The 15,511-nt window shown below is 40.9% G+C and overlaps 1 protein-coding gene across 4 annotated transcripts in view; it reads left to right on the top strand.

Annotated features, from left to right (window-relative positions):
* PALM2AKAP2 (PALM2 and AKAP2 fusion) overlaps window positions 1-15,511 on the top strand; it is a 206,691-nt gene that overhangs the window by 93,284 nt on the left and 97,896 nt on the right. For 3 of the 4 annotated variants that reach the window (XM_081893802.1, XM_081893799.1, XM_081893801.1), the window contains exon 7: window positions 3,915-4,595. The exons of the other annotated variant lie outside the window; for it this stretch is intronic. In XM_081893802.1, coding sequence (XP_081749928.1) covers window positions 3,915-4,595 — 681 coding nt within the window. The remainder of the gene's footprint in view (window positions 1-3,914; window positions 4,596-15,511) is intronic. 4 annotated transcript variants of the gene reach the window in all.

The raw sequence follows: 15,511 nt of genomic DNA, 5'->3' as shown, positions 1-15,511 counted from the left end.
GATTCAATTAATTTGCACAAGGGTGTAGCTTCCACCAGTGACCCTATCAATTTCCAGCCTATCAAAAAAAAAAAAATCAACAACCCGGTGTTACAGTTTCAACTGAAAGGAAAAGAAGCAATGAGGCTCCACTTGGGATTTTATATAAATGCTGTCTTGTTGCTACTTTGTGAACATTCTGAAATTGCAAAGAACCATTACTAACCCTCAAGGGATGTTTCAGGAAGCATGGTCTTTCCTCAGCTTGACAGTCAATGAGCATATGCCATCTAAACCCATGTGCCTGTGAAGGCCTTATTGCTAAGTTGGGATGGACGGAACAATATATTTCTGGTCTCTGCCACTTTCATAGGTGGTTACTCATGAGGGTGTCCCATTCCATATCCACATTAATCTGCAATTTAAAAAAATTCTGCACCCAAAAAAATCACATTTAAATAACTTTTTTGGAAAGTATTTTCTCTTAAAATTCCCATTTGCTGCATAATCTATCTCAAAATATGCATTGTTAAATGCATGTCAATACAGTCATACCTCTTGTTATGTTTGCTTCAGGTTAAATCTTTTCAGGTTGCGTCCCGCAGCAACCCGGAAGTACCGGAAAGGGTTACTTCTGGGTTTCGCCACTCGCACATGTGCAGACACTCAAAATGACGTCACGCGCACGCGGAGAAGCACCAAATCGCGACCCACCCACACACAGACGCAGGTTGCGTTCTGCTCATGTTGCGAACAGGGCAGCTTGGCTCTCGAACAAATCGGCTCCCAAATGCTGCAAACCTGAAAGTGAGTGTTCTGGTTTGTGAACGTTTTTCAGAAGCCAAATGTCTGACGTGGCTTCCGCAGCTTCCGATTGAGTGCAGGAAGCTCCTGCAGCCAATCGGAAGCTGCACCTGGGTTTTTGAATGATTTTCGGGAGTCGACTAAGTTTGAGAACCAAGATACCACTGTACTTTTTTTGAACCAAGAACTGTGTTGCAACATTTGGGAAAGTGTGGGAATGTGATGGATGGCTGTATTCTGATCCACAAATCAGTGTAGGAGGTGAGGAACAGGTCAGCTCATGCTGAAATATAAACAAAATTCTTCAAGCACCCCCTATTGCTAGTTGGTTTTTATTGTAGAGTTTTGGAACCTATAGTATCCCATGAGAATACAGAATTTGGCCAAACCCCCAGTTTGGAATATGTAGCTGCTGGTGGGTCAAAGAACCACAATTAAAACTAATGATGTGATTTATGTTCAGTATTCTTTTTAAAAAGTGCAGCGGAACTAATAGACTCAGCCGAGGTATATGCTAGCTACATCAACAATGTTTTGTTACAATTCATTGTGGCCAATTTCACTGGAATTTTCATTTTAAAACTGTGCTCAGTTAAACTGTTGCCAATACCAGAGTAGTCATTATGGTTGTTTGCTAGAAAACAAGGGAGAGGGGTGGTGAAATCTGTTGAGGAGCCAAGATGTTTGAATCAACATATATACAGTATAATAAACCCTTAATCAGTCTGTTACTTGTAGTAATGCCATAAGTTTTTGGTTTTTTTACAAGTTCTCTTTGGGATATCATGGTACATTCCAAATCAGACCTCTTTCATAATAATAGACTGTGAAGACTGCCTCTCTAAACTTTTATTACATTGCCAATATATTCTTTGTTCTTAGAAAATGGTTTGCAGCCTGATCTTATGCCTGTTTGCTCAGACGTATATGGAGTTCAGTGATACTTACTTCCAAATAAGTAGATAAGATTTCAGCTTGTAGCTGGTCCTTGAGCGAGAGCTTATACAACAAACGTTTACTTTTTTCTAAGTATATATAGATATAGATGGAAGGAAGGCCTTGAGGAAGTCAAACCAGAAGCATAAATGTTAATTTACCCAGAGTGCCAAAACTGCATCCAAATTCCCTAACACTAGTATTTAAGGTTTTGAAATGGGTTGCATTTAGATCCTAACCTGCCATGAGTCAGGGACCAGAAGCCAAATTCAGAAAATTAAATTTAAATAAACAATATATTGAAGTGTCAGTAGATGATCAGAGCTGGATGGGTTTGTGGAAGCAATGCTCAAAGTTTATGCCACCTACTGCTGCCTTCTTCCTATGTGTACCAATTGATTCTGTTCTGTTTATCCAGGTCCCAATTTTCTAAAATCCTATGAAGGTCTCCCTTTAATGGCAGTATTTCATGAATGAGGAATTGGGTTGAGATCAATCCTTGTATTGTAAAAGGCATTCATTGGCTAGGTTATCATCTGTCAGCTGGAGAGGAAACTTCATACTGGGGCTGAGGCCTAGCCTGAACTGGCAGTACAGATCCTGCAAAATATCAATGTGTGTTTTGCTCATCAGAAACAGTTGTATGATATGGCTGTTTACAGTGTGAAGTACATGCACATTCCTGCCGCATGCATCCCAACCTAGCTGTCATGTGCATCTTAGGGACAGTTTATACATACATGCACGCTTGCCATTCGATAACTTCATCTCAAGAGGTAACTTCTGCACATGGACTGCCACAGATCTGCTGTCATAGAAAGAACTTTAATACTTTCTCGTAGCAAAATGCAGTACTTTCAGTGGAGTCAACATGTGTGTAGTAATGCTATGTACACTGAGTGCAAATGAATCAACTGTTGTTGTGTGCATGTGTGAGCCAGGCCTTGGATGGATCAGGAAGTGGAAGCTGCATTGCCTATGGATTCCACATCTTCTAGCTGTATTGACTGATGATGCTGTGAAGCTGGAGGCCAATTCCTTGCTACTCCCTTGTGGACCTTTATATTTCAGGCACACTAAGCCTCCTTCCTCTGTTTCCTTTTGATCTTTCCCTGTTTTCACTGCTGGGTTAAGAGTGATAAGTGAAGCCAAACTTGCCCATCTTTATTAGTTTTTGTAAACCTTATGGAAGACCGTTCAAGCTTCCCCCCAGATTTTGGTGGGCTAAGCAGGAAAAGTATCTAAATCCTTAGTAGAACTATTTGTACAAGGAAGCATGGAAGCTCATATTTTATATCTCAGTACTCTCAGGAAGGCCTATCTATGCTGAAATTTGCTGCATGCATAAGTTAAGTGGCTCAATCAGATTTGCATTCTTTCTTTTTATTCTCAAAATGTGTGTACAGGGCTCCAAAGCCCCAGCTATTGGAAATCTCATTGAGTAACTTGCTGAGCATTGGCTTCTGAGATTGTATCACCCACACCCATATCTTCGCAGGACTAGAGAATGGCTTTGTTAGCTGAAGCTGAGATTCTCAGGGAGCTGAATTTTGTACCCCTATTACCACATTCTGTAGCTTTTCTGCAGTCTTGCAGAATCACGGCATACACCCTAATCTACACATCTCGATGTATCCCATGCTCCCTGACACTTCCTCATGGTGATACAATACACTCTGGATGTCTTCTCCTGATAAAGTGGAGGTTCTCCTGCACAAACAAAACAAAACAAAAGACCCAAGGTGACAGTGGTGAAGAAACTCCATGTTGGTTGAAATTCTTGATTGACTTTCAGTGCTGTATATAATATCCTCATTATCTAGATCAGTCAGGTGAGCATGTACACGGGCACTAAGAGTTTGAAGTCATTTGGCCAAGGAGACATGGTGGTAGACCTGCTTGTTTGTCACCTCCCTGATTTAACAGAATGCCTTGAACACAGGTAATATTAGGAAGCTCTCTGCTCAGGTTGATAGAGGATATGGCTCGCACCAGTGTCATTGAGCGCTGTAGGTTAACAACTGCTTTTCTTCACCGTAGGCACCACACCTCTAACATAGATCGCTTGGCGCTTTAGGTGACACCTTATTGGGGGGCAGGGCAGGGCGCAGTTGTCTGCTTGTCTGTTTGGCAATTAACCATTCACATGCTTCTTGTTGTTGTAACATGCACTTCCTCTCTTGTTTCCATTCAAGCTTTGTACAGCATGGAAATTAATGTGGAGAAAGACAAACAGACAGGAGAGACCAAGATTCTCTCTACGTCCCCCATTGGCCCAGAGGCTGCCCTTCAAAGAGGAATCAAAGTCTATGACGATGGTACCAAAGTAGTCTATGAGATGCACTCTGGGGGTGCGGTGGTAGAAAATGGAGTGCACAAGTTGAGCTCAAAGGATGTAGACGAACTCATTCAGAAGGCTGGACAATCAAGCGTAAAAGGAGGGACTGTGTCGATAGCGGACGGAAACCTCAGTCATATGAAGGAACAGATGCTTTTCAAGGAGGCCAAACTAGAGATGGTGCACAAATCCAGCAAAAGGCATTCCGAGAACCCACGACACCAAGCGAAACTTTCTGGGGATGAAGTCCCAGAAGCCACAGCAGATCACCCTGTAACAATGATATTTATGGGTTACCAAAACATTGATGATGAAGATGAGACAAAAAAGGTGTTGGGCTATGATGAGACAATCAAAGCTGAACTGGTCCTCATTGACGAAGACGATGAAAAGTCGCTACGTGAGAAGACTGTGACGGATGTCTCAACCATGGATGGAAACGCTGCAGAGTTGGTTTCTGGGAGGCCCTTATCGGACACAACTGAGCCCTCCTCACCAGAGGGGAAGGAGGAAAGTCTACCAATGGAAAAACTCCCAGGTACAGAAAAGAAAAAGCGCTGTCAATGCTGTATTGTCATGTGACCACCTCTTCCTTTCTTCCTCTTCTTCCGAGCAGCTCGTGCTCCATCACTCCCTTAGACCTCACTGTATTTTTCTAACTGCAATACTGTGAACTGGAAGTGACTGCCTCCATTGCCTTGCAGTTGGGTTTCTCTGGTTTTTTCTAGTTCTTCAAGGGAGATGAATCGTGAAATTGTGATTTCTCACCAAATGCACTGTTTTAGGATTATTTTTTAAAAAGGGTGAGACAGAAACAGAAAGTGAACACACACAAAATCACTTTCGTATTTGAAACAGATCTTATCTATATCTATATATCTATATAAATATATAATATATGAATATGCATCGATGGCTGTGTGTGAATATGCATATTTATATATTGCATATATTTATGAAACTTATAAATGTATATTAAGAATTTTACTTTATATATCTAGCAGGTATGATCAGCCTCCAAGGATGTTGCAGGACTCTTTTAAGTTTCACATACATGTGAGCCTTAAACTGCATTTTAATGTGAGTGTGTGTTTTCTTAAAAAAAAAAAAAACCACCAAAAAATAGGTTTTATTTTTTACTGGGGCAAGGGGAGAGCACATGATCATGCTAGTATTTTGATATTACAGCATTTGGGCTCTTCCTTCCCCAAAAAGCTTCACAACCTTTGTTTTGTTCTAGTAGTTTTTCAGCAAGACTTGCCCCCATAAAACCTCCAACATAACTGCTGGGGCTTGTGCTTAACGGGTGGGTCACAAACAAGTGAGTTTGACTCAGCAAAGCACTGCTCCTGTGCAACCTCCATTCATTTCCATGGGGTTGTGTGCCAGCTTCACTGCTATGAATTAATGTTCCACAGTAGCTACAGAGCTACTTGGGCTCCTCAGAAGAGAGTTCAATGTAGGTGGTATCATTGGCCTCGATGGGACTTGTGTGTGTGCAGCTGTGTGTTGGCCAAAGCAGTGTCCAACGACCTTGTGCTATCCAGATGTTTTGGACCACAACTCCCATCAGCCTCAACCAGGACCATGGCTGATGGGGCTTGTAGTCCAAACCATCTTGAAGGACACCGGGTTGGCAAAAGCTGTCTTACAGACCTGGAGTATATTTTACGACAACAGAAACACAACATGGTTCACGCCAACAAAAGCAGCTGACAGTGAAATGGAATTCTTTTTCTGCCTAGAGAATTGAGAGTGATGGTTTTGGACTTGGGTTCTGGCCTTCCCTAAATCTTCCAGGTTACAGTATTGTGTACCTGCTCCAGCTCCGTACCTTAAGACGGAAGTAGGCATGTTGGGGGGAACAGATCCATGATTGAAGCACAGGCACTGATTTTAATGACTTGCCTTTTGGTAACAGTGCCTCCATATTTTTTATTTTTTTGTGGCCTGCTGTAACCCTGGTATGTGAAAGATTCGTTTGCAGTTGACTTAAGGATATGATAACGATTGTATGGTTTGATCACTGTTCCTATCAAAAGCGGTTAGGAAAGCTGCAGTTTTCCCTAAGGAAAGAAAAGGCCCAGTTCTCAAGTTATTAGATAAGTTTCATCTAGAGTACGTTATCAAGTTTGTCCCAGAAGGGGCGGGGGGAGCAAAGTGAGGAAGCTGATGCCTTCAGATTGGAGTAAGCTCTGCTTTTGCGTTCATGTTGCCTCAGAGCATTCATAGAGTTTTTCTTCAGGAAGAAATGAGAGTAAACCATAAGGGTAGACCAAATTGAGATGCTGGTTTTTTGTATCACTGGAACGGTTTTCAAGAACATTGCGCTTCAATGGCTGGTGACCAAGAGGAGACAATTAGGGACCCATTCACCCAAGGTGACTCATAGTCCTCCTTGTTTTTCAAAAGCTCAGCAAAATAGCCTTTCGCTCTCTCATTTCGTCGTGAAGGAATGCTCTGTGAGTCATAAAGGTCACAGAATAACAGAGGTTCCTTCCCTACTTTGTCTCACTGGGCATAGTCAGACATTATTTTCCCTCAGGATAGCTGCTGAGGGGAGAGGACAAGAATGGTTCTTGAGTTCACATGATCCTTTTATGTTACTTTCTCACTGCAAGGAAAAGTGAAGAAAAAACAGAAGATCCCATGATTGTTTGACTGTGAGTTCTCTTCTGACCTTAAAAGATGCTACCCTCTAAATCCAGAGGATTTGATCTCTTAAGCTTATAAGCCACCCCACATTCAAGCAACAGTGGGATCTCCTGTTTGGTCATTCATGTTTCCCGCAGCGAATTAAATGGCGGAACCGTGGAGATTGTGTGAGCCAGAGGCCTTCTGCTACTCCCTCCTTGAAGGCATTTGAGCTGGCCCATTGTTTCAAACAAGTATCTCACGATCAATAATGATGATGATTAACAATGAACCTGCGCTGAACTTACATATGTACCGATACAGCTTTTTTTCTATCTGCACTCTTGTAGAACTCCCTTTCAGAATCCATTGGGGTTCTGTGGTGGTAAGAATTTCAGAATTACTCATTTAAGCCCTTGACACCCAGTGGCAATTTCTGACTAATGCAAGTGATAGGTGTCCTCTTCAAGGCACCCTTATGTGAAAAGACAGCCTGTTGATCAAGTCTCAAACCAGAAGGAGGCACAAATGAAGCCACTATAGTAATTTGGAATTTCATTTTTTAGAACGATGGCAAAGCCAGCATCTGAGGTTGTTTCTCACAATGTACCTGTTCTCTCTCTCTCTCTCTCTCTCTCTCTCTCTCTCTCTCTCTCTCTCTCTCTCTCTCTCTCGGTGCTTTCACTGTATTAACTATTAGCTTTAAACATTGTGTTGAATAATGTTTCTGCTCTTAACTCTTTTCTTTCTGTGCCATGCATGGTAACTTTCATGTCGGGAATACCAAACGACCACAGCAGGATTTGCAGGATTATATCATATCCTGGTCTTAAACACATTTACCTGGTAGTATGTTGCCCTTGATATCAATGGAACATGCTCCCACAAAAGTGTGCATTGGATCACAGCCTTAAAAAGATCTCTTCGAAGGATAGTCTCTCTCATGCAGCTATTTTATTTCCTGCTAAGAGAGGTATGATAATTTCAAAACCAATGCTTAATATCCAAACTCTACATTATAAACAATACAATAAAATAAACTTGCAGAAGTGCAAAGAGATTAAGCACGTTTTCCAGCTGATCCCTGCATTTCTAATGGATAACAGCTTCCATCTACTTAAAAACTAATTATTAATATTCATATTCTTCCCTCTATTTTTGGTTTGTTAGGTTAAGTGTGGGATAGCCCATAATTTCCCACACAGCGTCCATCTGGTGTCTTCCACACCCCTGCAATTCCATTTTTTGCCAGTTCCAAACAAATCCAATGCCCTTTTTAGCTTCAGTGTCCTTGACGTAGCCCAGTTAGAGTACTGAAGAATTCCGTTGTATGTTCTGTCTCACACGGCAAAAGGGAGATAATAAGGGTAACCATTTGCAGCTCTGACTTGCATAGGTAGCATTGGGAAATATTATTAGGTTTAGGTATTTGTTTTCAAGTTGCATAGGTATGGAAAAAGTTTAGGAATTCATTCATTTAGCATCAAAATGCTTCAGATGACCTTATTATAAGGGCACAGCAAAGTTTAATCCTTAATGGTTAGAAAGAGAGCACAAAAGCATTCTTTTTTTTCCCTGATACAGAAAACTGAGTTTCACTCATTGCAGTTTAATCCCTGAGAAGTCATCTTCCTGGGCTTCTTCTTGTATGCCGTCAATGTTAAACCAGGCGGGAAAATGATCATTTTCATGGAGGTATCTACAATGGCACCTTTAAAATATATGAGAGACTAGTTTCCTACCAAGCACAACCTACAGTAAACATGATTCAGCTAAGCACACCTGAACTGCATTCAAGTCAACAGATGGGTATTGAGCTATATGGGTTTACCCCTGCTGGCTTCTCAAAAAGTATTAGAGCATCCCCTCGGATCCAAGCAAAGTTAGTTGAACTTGGGTCCCATTGTTCAAAGGGAAATCAGTTCAATTACCTTAGTCTTGCTTCCAAGCCATAATATCTGATCAACCCTGCAGCCCCAAACATTCGTGTTTACATGAGTGAATATATCGGCTGCACCCCAAACTTTCAACAGGGTCCAATGCACGCATGAACCAGAGGTGATCAGAGGCCATCCCCTTCAGTTGTACATCAGGTAATGCTCTTTGCATACATTTGGAGAATCTACCCACATGAAAATGAATCAAGCATAGCAAAAATGTAAGTCGCTTTGGGCTGGAACGAACAAATTTAGTAAATATAATAATAATAACAATAATAATAACTGAATCATCTAGATTTGGGCATGCATATTGTTCCAGAATAACTGAGTTTTGAGGTGGAGGGGGGAGTGTTTTTAAGGGAGGGACCATATAGCTCAATAGCTCAGTCGTAGATCACCTGGTTGGCATGGCAAAGGTCCTGACATTTTCAGGTAAGGACAGGGAAGAAACGAAGGAGAGCTGTGGCCAGTCAGAACAGACAATACCAGGCTAGAAATAGACCAATGGTCTGATGTGGTATAAGACATATTCCTATGTTGCTAAACTAATTTTATTTCAGTTTTTTTTTCTTCTATGCTGGAAACAGGATAGGCCTGGAAAGTAAAGGTTTAAAAAAACAAAGAGCCTAGGCAGTGTAAGAACCAGAGAGATAGTCCCTGCTGAGTTTTCCTAGTGGTCGTTATCGCTTAGATTACACATTTGTGTCATTTTTACAACTTCAGTGACTTCCCTCAAAGTATCCTGGGAACTGCAGACTGGGGAGGGGACTGATAATTCCTTTTCAATCTCTCGTGCCCCTCACAGAACTGCAGTTCCCAGCTGCAAGTCTGTAACGTAGATACACCCTCAGAGCACCTAGATGTTCTTTCAATGATTGCTTGTTTGCAATTCCAGCACAGAAAAACACTTTTCTTTAAGTAAATGTAGGCAGAAAGGATTAGCTTCATGACTGGGTGGCACAATTAATGTTTTCGCCTTAACTTTTGTAAATAAATTTAAAAAATACACAAGGGAGAAAAATCTTCTCAGCATGTTTTCATAGAATTTTAAAAAAAAGGTAACCTGTACATTTTTTTTATATTTTGTATTTTCAAAATTTCTACAAGTTCACCTAAGTTTTCTTGAGGATTCCCCTGTCCCCATCCTGGCAAAAATCACTACATCCTTATCTGATTATTATTATTTTTTTTAAGAAAGAGATGTAGAACAGAACCACCATACTGACCAAGCATCCCCTTACAGTTAAAGGAGTATCAATACAGAAAGAAAAGAATTACAGGGTTGTTTTTCTCTTTTGGTTTCCTGTGGCTGATGTACTGTATAGTATATGTTTACATTACTCCTCCAGTTTGCCTTTGTGATATTATCTAAATGAATGACAAAATCTAGGTATGATGTGCCATTGGACAAAATGCCTTAGCACTCTCTTCTTTCTCATTCTCTCCCGGAGACTTCCAGCAATGCAGGCTACGCCCCAAAACTGTATGAACACAACATTCGCTTTTAGTCTCCTATTTGATCCAAAAAACGGCATGATGTATCTCATAACTAATATGGCATGGTCTGCAAATCTGGGGCCCCTATGTACCTGTGTTTCTCATAGTGCTGTTCTGACTTTAACTGCATCCTATATGGTCTCACAAGTCGTTCCTCCCAGCTGCATGTTGGAGCATTGCAGAATTCTGATATAACAACTGGGGGGGGGGGAACGAGCTAGGCTATACAACAGATTGATCCTTATTCCAGTCAAGAGGGAAAATGTGGGCAAATTGTGACCAGCGCTCAAGCATAGAAGCGCTTTTGCATGATCATGTATCAAATATTATTTATTTTTTAAAGGCCTTTTCATTTATAGACGGTTAACATAAAACAGGACAGTGGCCCATTGGGGCCTTGAATAGTGCATCTGGCAATTCTGGATGCAGAGGGAATTGCATGGTTGTTTTTACTTTCTGTCCCCTTCACAACAGAGGTTTAGGATTACCTGCTATCAGTGGTGTAGTGTTAGGAACTCATCATGACACACACACCCCATTAGCATCCCAGGAGAGTTCACAGCCATGCCCTCGAGGAAAGTCTAAAAATGCAGGCAGCAGCTGAGGTGATCATGCAATATATATATACAGTGGTACCTCGGTTTATGAATTTAATCCATTCTGGAAGTCCATTTTTCAACCGAAACTGTTCTTAAACCAAGGCGTGCTTTCCCTAATGAGACTTCCTGCCGCCGGTGTCCTTCTACCGTTCGGATTCCGTTCTTAGACCAAGGGAAAGTTCTCAAACCAAGACACCACTTCCGGTTTTGCAGAGTTTGTAAACCAAATCGTTCTTTAACCGGACTGTTCTTTCAACTTGTTAGACAGGTTTAACAAAACATCTTCAGCTAGCTGAATAGCAACAGTCAGCTTTTAATTAGAAAGGCAAGCAGCCTTTCAAAGAAGTCAAAAAAAAAAAATTCCTTCCAGTAGCACCTTAAAGACCAACTAAGTCAGTTCTTGGTATGAGCTTTCGTGTGCATGCACACTTCTTCAGATACACTGAAACAGAAGTTTCCAGACCCTTCTATAAGCATTTAAACTACTAGTATGAAGCAGGAATCCCATCAAAGAAAAGTGACGACATACCCAGCCTCTTCTTCACTGTTTTCCTCATTCTCTTCCTTCCTCTATGCTAATCTGCAACAAACTTGGAAGTTTCATTATCTGTCTGTTAATTATTCTGGCAGATTGTTTCTGCTCTGAAAAAACTGTACTGGAACTACATTCCTCCGTGTTCCCCTTTCCACTGCACATCTTCCTGTTAAGAAAATAGTAAAATGATGCAAAGTTTAAAGTTAGTGGAGGTTCAAGCAGTGAAGACGTTACTTACTACTAAATGCTGAATGTTGCTGTTTTTAGATGGAAGCTCATTGCTTTCAGATGTTTGCTTTTCCTTGCTACTGGATGTGATTTTGAATCAACTGACAAAAATCTCATGCAATTCCTCTCTTCTAGATTGTTTCAGGGTTCCTTTGCAGTCTGTGCCCAAAATAGTACAGTCAGGATTCTGCCATCTTTAACTACAATTATCTGCCCACCTGACAGCAGGCTCTGCCAAAGTCAGTAAGACATTACATGTAGGAGTGAACACATATAGGATTCCAATGTTCCATCTACCATCTCTCACTGCATAATGTGTAGAACCGCTCTAACTTTCAACTGACTATGCTCACAGAGCTCCCTCTCTCTCCCTACCCATCACATCACCCACCCATCAAATTTGCATCTTCCAAAACAATAGGGAAACCAAAATTCACACTTATCCAAACTTTGCTTTCACCAACCAAACAGTGCTGACGAAGTGCATACATTAGAGAGAAATGTGCATAAAACTAATGCATTGGTGAAAATAACACACTGAAATGCATTCGGTTATGAAAAAAAATGCTTGAAAAAAGATGTACATTAGTCAAAATTGCATGCAAAAAATGTGTACATTAGGAGAAATTTGCACTTAAACGTTGGTGAATTTTCATGCAGATTTTCTTTTTTTAAAAAAACCAAACCACAAATTGCTTCAAAATGTGGAAAAGTTAAAGTTAAAGCTGGAAATAAGAGAAACTGAGATAACCAAAATTGACATAAACTTCCATCCCTAATACACACATCTTAATTCATAAATATTATTGAGCATGTAACAAAATATCTCACTGCTGTAAATAACCATTTACGCATAATATCCACCTGCTTTCATAAGAAGACTTTTCCAAGTCCACTGAGAGAGAACTCCTGCATGCCAATAAAAATTGGGATCCATTTAAATTATACTCTGAAAAGAAAATCTTCTGCAAATCGAGCTTTCCAGATTAACTGCATTCCAAATGAGGCTTTTCAAACAGCAATGCGTTAAGCCTTTCCAGGTCAGCAAAATATGCTGATCTAAAGTATCTTGACTTTAAAATGCTACGGCCCAATCCTGCCAAAGTTCAGCACTTCAAAAACCCATTGATGATGGCAAAATTGGTGCGATTTTAAAGTTGGGTTGGATTGAACTCACTATTCATTTAAAATACAGGAACTTTTGTTCAGATGCCCTTCAGTCAACTTAACATCCTGACCTTATAACATTCATTTTGTAAGATAGCATACTTAGAGTGCAGCAATAGCTGGTTAACTGATGTAACTTTAAGCACATGAGCTATCCCTGGTGATAGGCAAATAACATACAGCACAATCCTAAACATGTTTGCTCACAAGTCCTGTTTGTGGGAATATTCAGGGAGGCAAGAAAAGATATATTGTTTATTAATATCCTTAGCAGAGTTTCACATTCCCCTTATAAACACACAGCAGATAGTATTGAATTGTATGTTCCTGGTAAATTCCCTTTTAGTCCATCTTAAAAAGAATAAACATGCCACAATCTTATTTAAAGTATATAAAAGAAGTTTACTCACATCATCAGTTCACAGTTGGATTCCTGAAGGCAGACTTGGTTATAAATTATATACATTTGGATCTACCCCATATGGGGGGATAATCCCAGTGACTACAGACTGGCAGTCACTGCAGTTCACATGACGAAAGGAAGATGGGAAAAGAGTTGAAAAGAAGGAAGTGTGCTGTGTGCCTTGCCCTTTTGTTACCTAGGCAGGTAAGGTCACGCCCACGTCTAGTCACATGCAAGAGGAAGGATGCTCCAAGCCAGGAGGAAACAGGAAGTTTTCGACTGGCTGGACCAAACATTCCCCCGCATGTCTTCTCTAGGAAAACAAGGAATGTTGTACTTGACTGCTATTTATGTATCACATCCCACACTGTTGAGTTCAGTGAGGCATACTCCCAAGCAAGTACACATGGGAATGTAGTCTTCAGCACATAGCTAGGCATTTATGGGATCAAAACTACAACAGGATCAAGCATTATATTCAATTTGCATGTCTTCTTTCCCCCCCTTAAAAACGTATCAGTTTGCAATGGCCTGACTGACAGCTTGATTCACAATCCAGTTAAGCCACGCCATCTTTGGAAAAGTCCCCTGTGCATAAACAAACACAAGATTGCAACTTCTGCCCTCCCCAACTGATAGGGCAGCAAGTTACATACCCTCCAACACCAGAGTGAGGCAAATTGGGACACAACCTCAATGGAGGCCACACACACACCCTTGCTCCACCCCCGTCCCTGTCACTCATGCCCCGCTCCCCTCTCTGGGCTCCCACCCTCGCACCTTCGTCTGCCACTGCCGCAACCTCCCCTGCCGCTGCTGCCGTACTTTCGGAAGCGGAGACCGGCTTCTAGAAGTAAATTGGCTAGAAGGCTGCGGTGGAAGGAGGAATAAAAGTGGGCAGCACAGAGGGGGCAAGGTAAGTTGGTGTGACTTTGGGTTCCATTTTTATTTTATTTTTATTTTTTTGGTCCTGTGCTCTGATGTGAGCCAACTAACACACATGACAGTGCAGGACCAAAAAAAAAAAGGCATGTCTTTTGGTCCCATGCTCTAGTGCAGCCAGAGCAAGGGAGCCAAAATGGGATATCCAGGATTGGAATTAGAAGCCAACACAGCTTTTGTAAATTCTGTAAGTGTCCCACTTAAAATGGGATAGTTGCATGGTATGTAGATATGCATCGCTGGAAAAGTGGGCAAAAGATGGCAGGTTCGGTATAAAATTTTGCATCTGCTAATTTATATGTGTATATATGCAAATTTAGATATAACTACTGCAATGTACACAAAAACATAACATTGCTTCCCAGAGCAGACTCCCAAGTAAGTATGCATAGACTTTCTGCCGACCACTACATTTTTATTCGTAAGTCAGTCCCACTGAATTCAAGTGTTTAGCTTGGGAATCTCTGGTTCTCCAGATGTTGTTGGACTCCAATTCTCATCAGCCCCAGTCAGTATAGCCAGTGTTCAAGGATAATGGGAGTTGTAGTTCAGACACATCTGAAATACCTCATGTTTCCCTTCCCGGGTTTAACCAAGTCCTCCAGTTTGGTTTCCCAGATGTTTTGGATTATAATTCTCATTAGCACCAGCCAGCACAACTGAGGTTGTACACACTGTATAGGCCAAGGCAAGAGACAAATCCATTTAAAAACTGTTTTTCCTTTTCCTCAGCAAGTACAAAGCCAGGTCAGAAGAAGGGCAAACACCTAACTTTTAAAAGATTTTCTGTGTGCCATAAAGATTTGAATTTATTTTTATTTTTACAAAGAGGGGCTCAAGAAAATGTTGTGTGAGATACAGTTTTCTGGTGAACGTAGAGTATGGGTGAGATTTTTCTTTTTTAAACACGCCCACTTTCTATGTGAGCAAAGGTTTAAAAGATCCCATTTTGCAGAGGAGAGAAAGAACGACAATAAACTGCTGTGCTAACTACTGGATTAGAATTGCTGAAAATAGCTGCTGTCCTTTGTAACCTGAAGTGTACTTTTTGAGACTGTATATGCTTTTTTTGTTTTGTTTTCTTCAGATAAAAAAAAATCAAAGACAGACAGACAAAAATAAAAATAAAAAGAGATTTCAGAACACTGCCAGCAACAGCCATGCTGTATCTGTGGCTGTGGCTACTTTCTGGGTTTGGGTTTTTTTTTTTTCCCCTTCTCTCTGTATAGTATTACAAGTAAATAAAACTGCCTTTTCACTGCACCTATTTCTGTGTCTTTGTCCTCTTTTTACTCTGTAATTCTCACTCCTCCAGATGCTCTATAATCTCCCGACAGTTTTGCATCCAAACATTTCTCCACCCCACTCACTAAAATATCAAAGTACTAACTTGCATTTCTCCCACCCAACTTGCATTTCTGCTGCTGCTTTATTTCTACTCATCTGGAGCCCCGCACAATGCTCTCACGCCTAATTAACCTTTCACCGGATTTGGTACTCTTGCAATCT

This window comes from Podarcis melisellensis (assembly GCF_964234715.1).
Source record: "Podarcis melisellensis genome assembly, chromosome: 17".
NCBI classification, from domain to species: Eukaryota; Metazoa; Chordata; class Lepidosauria; order Squamata; family Lacertidae; genus Podarcis; species Podarcis melisellensis.
The sequence above is the reverse complement of the archived record's forward strand: the minus strand, read 5'-3'. Positions and strand labels throughout refer to the sequence as shown.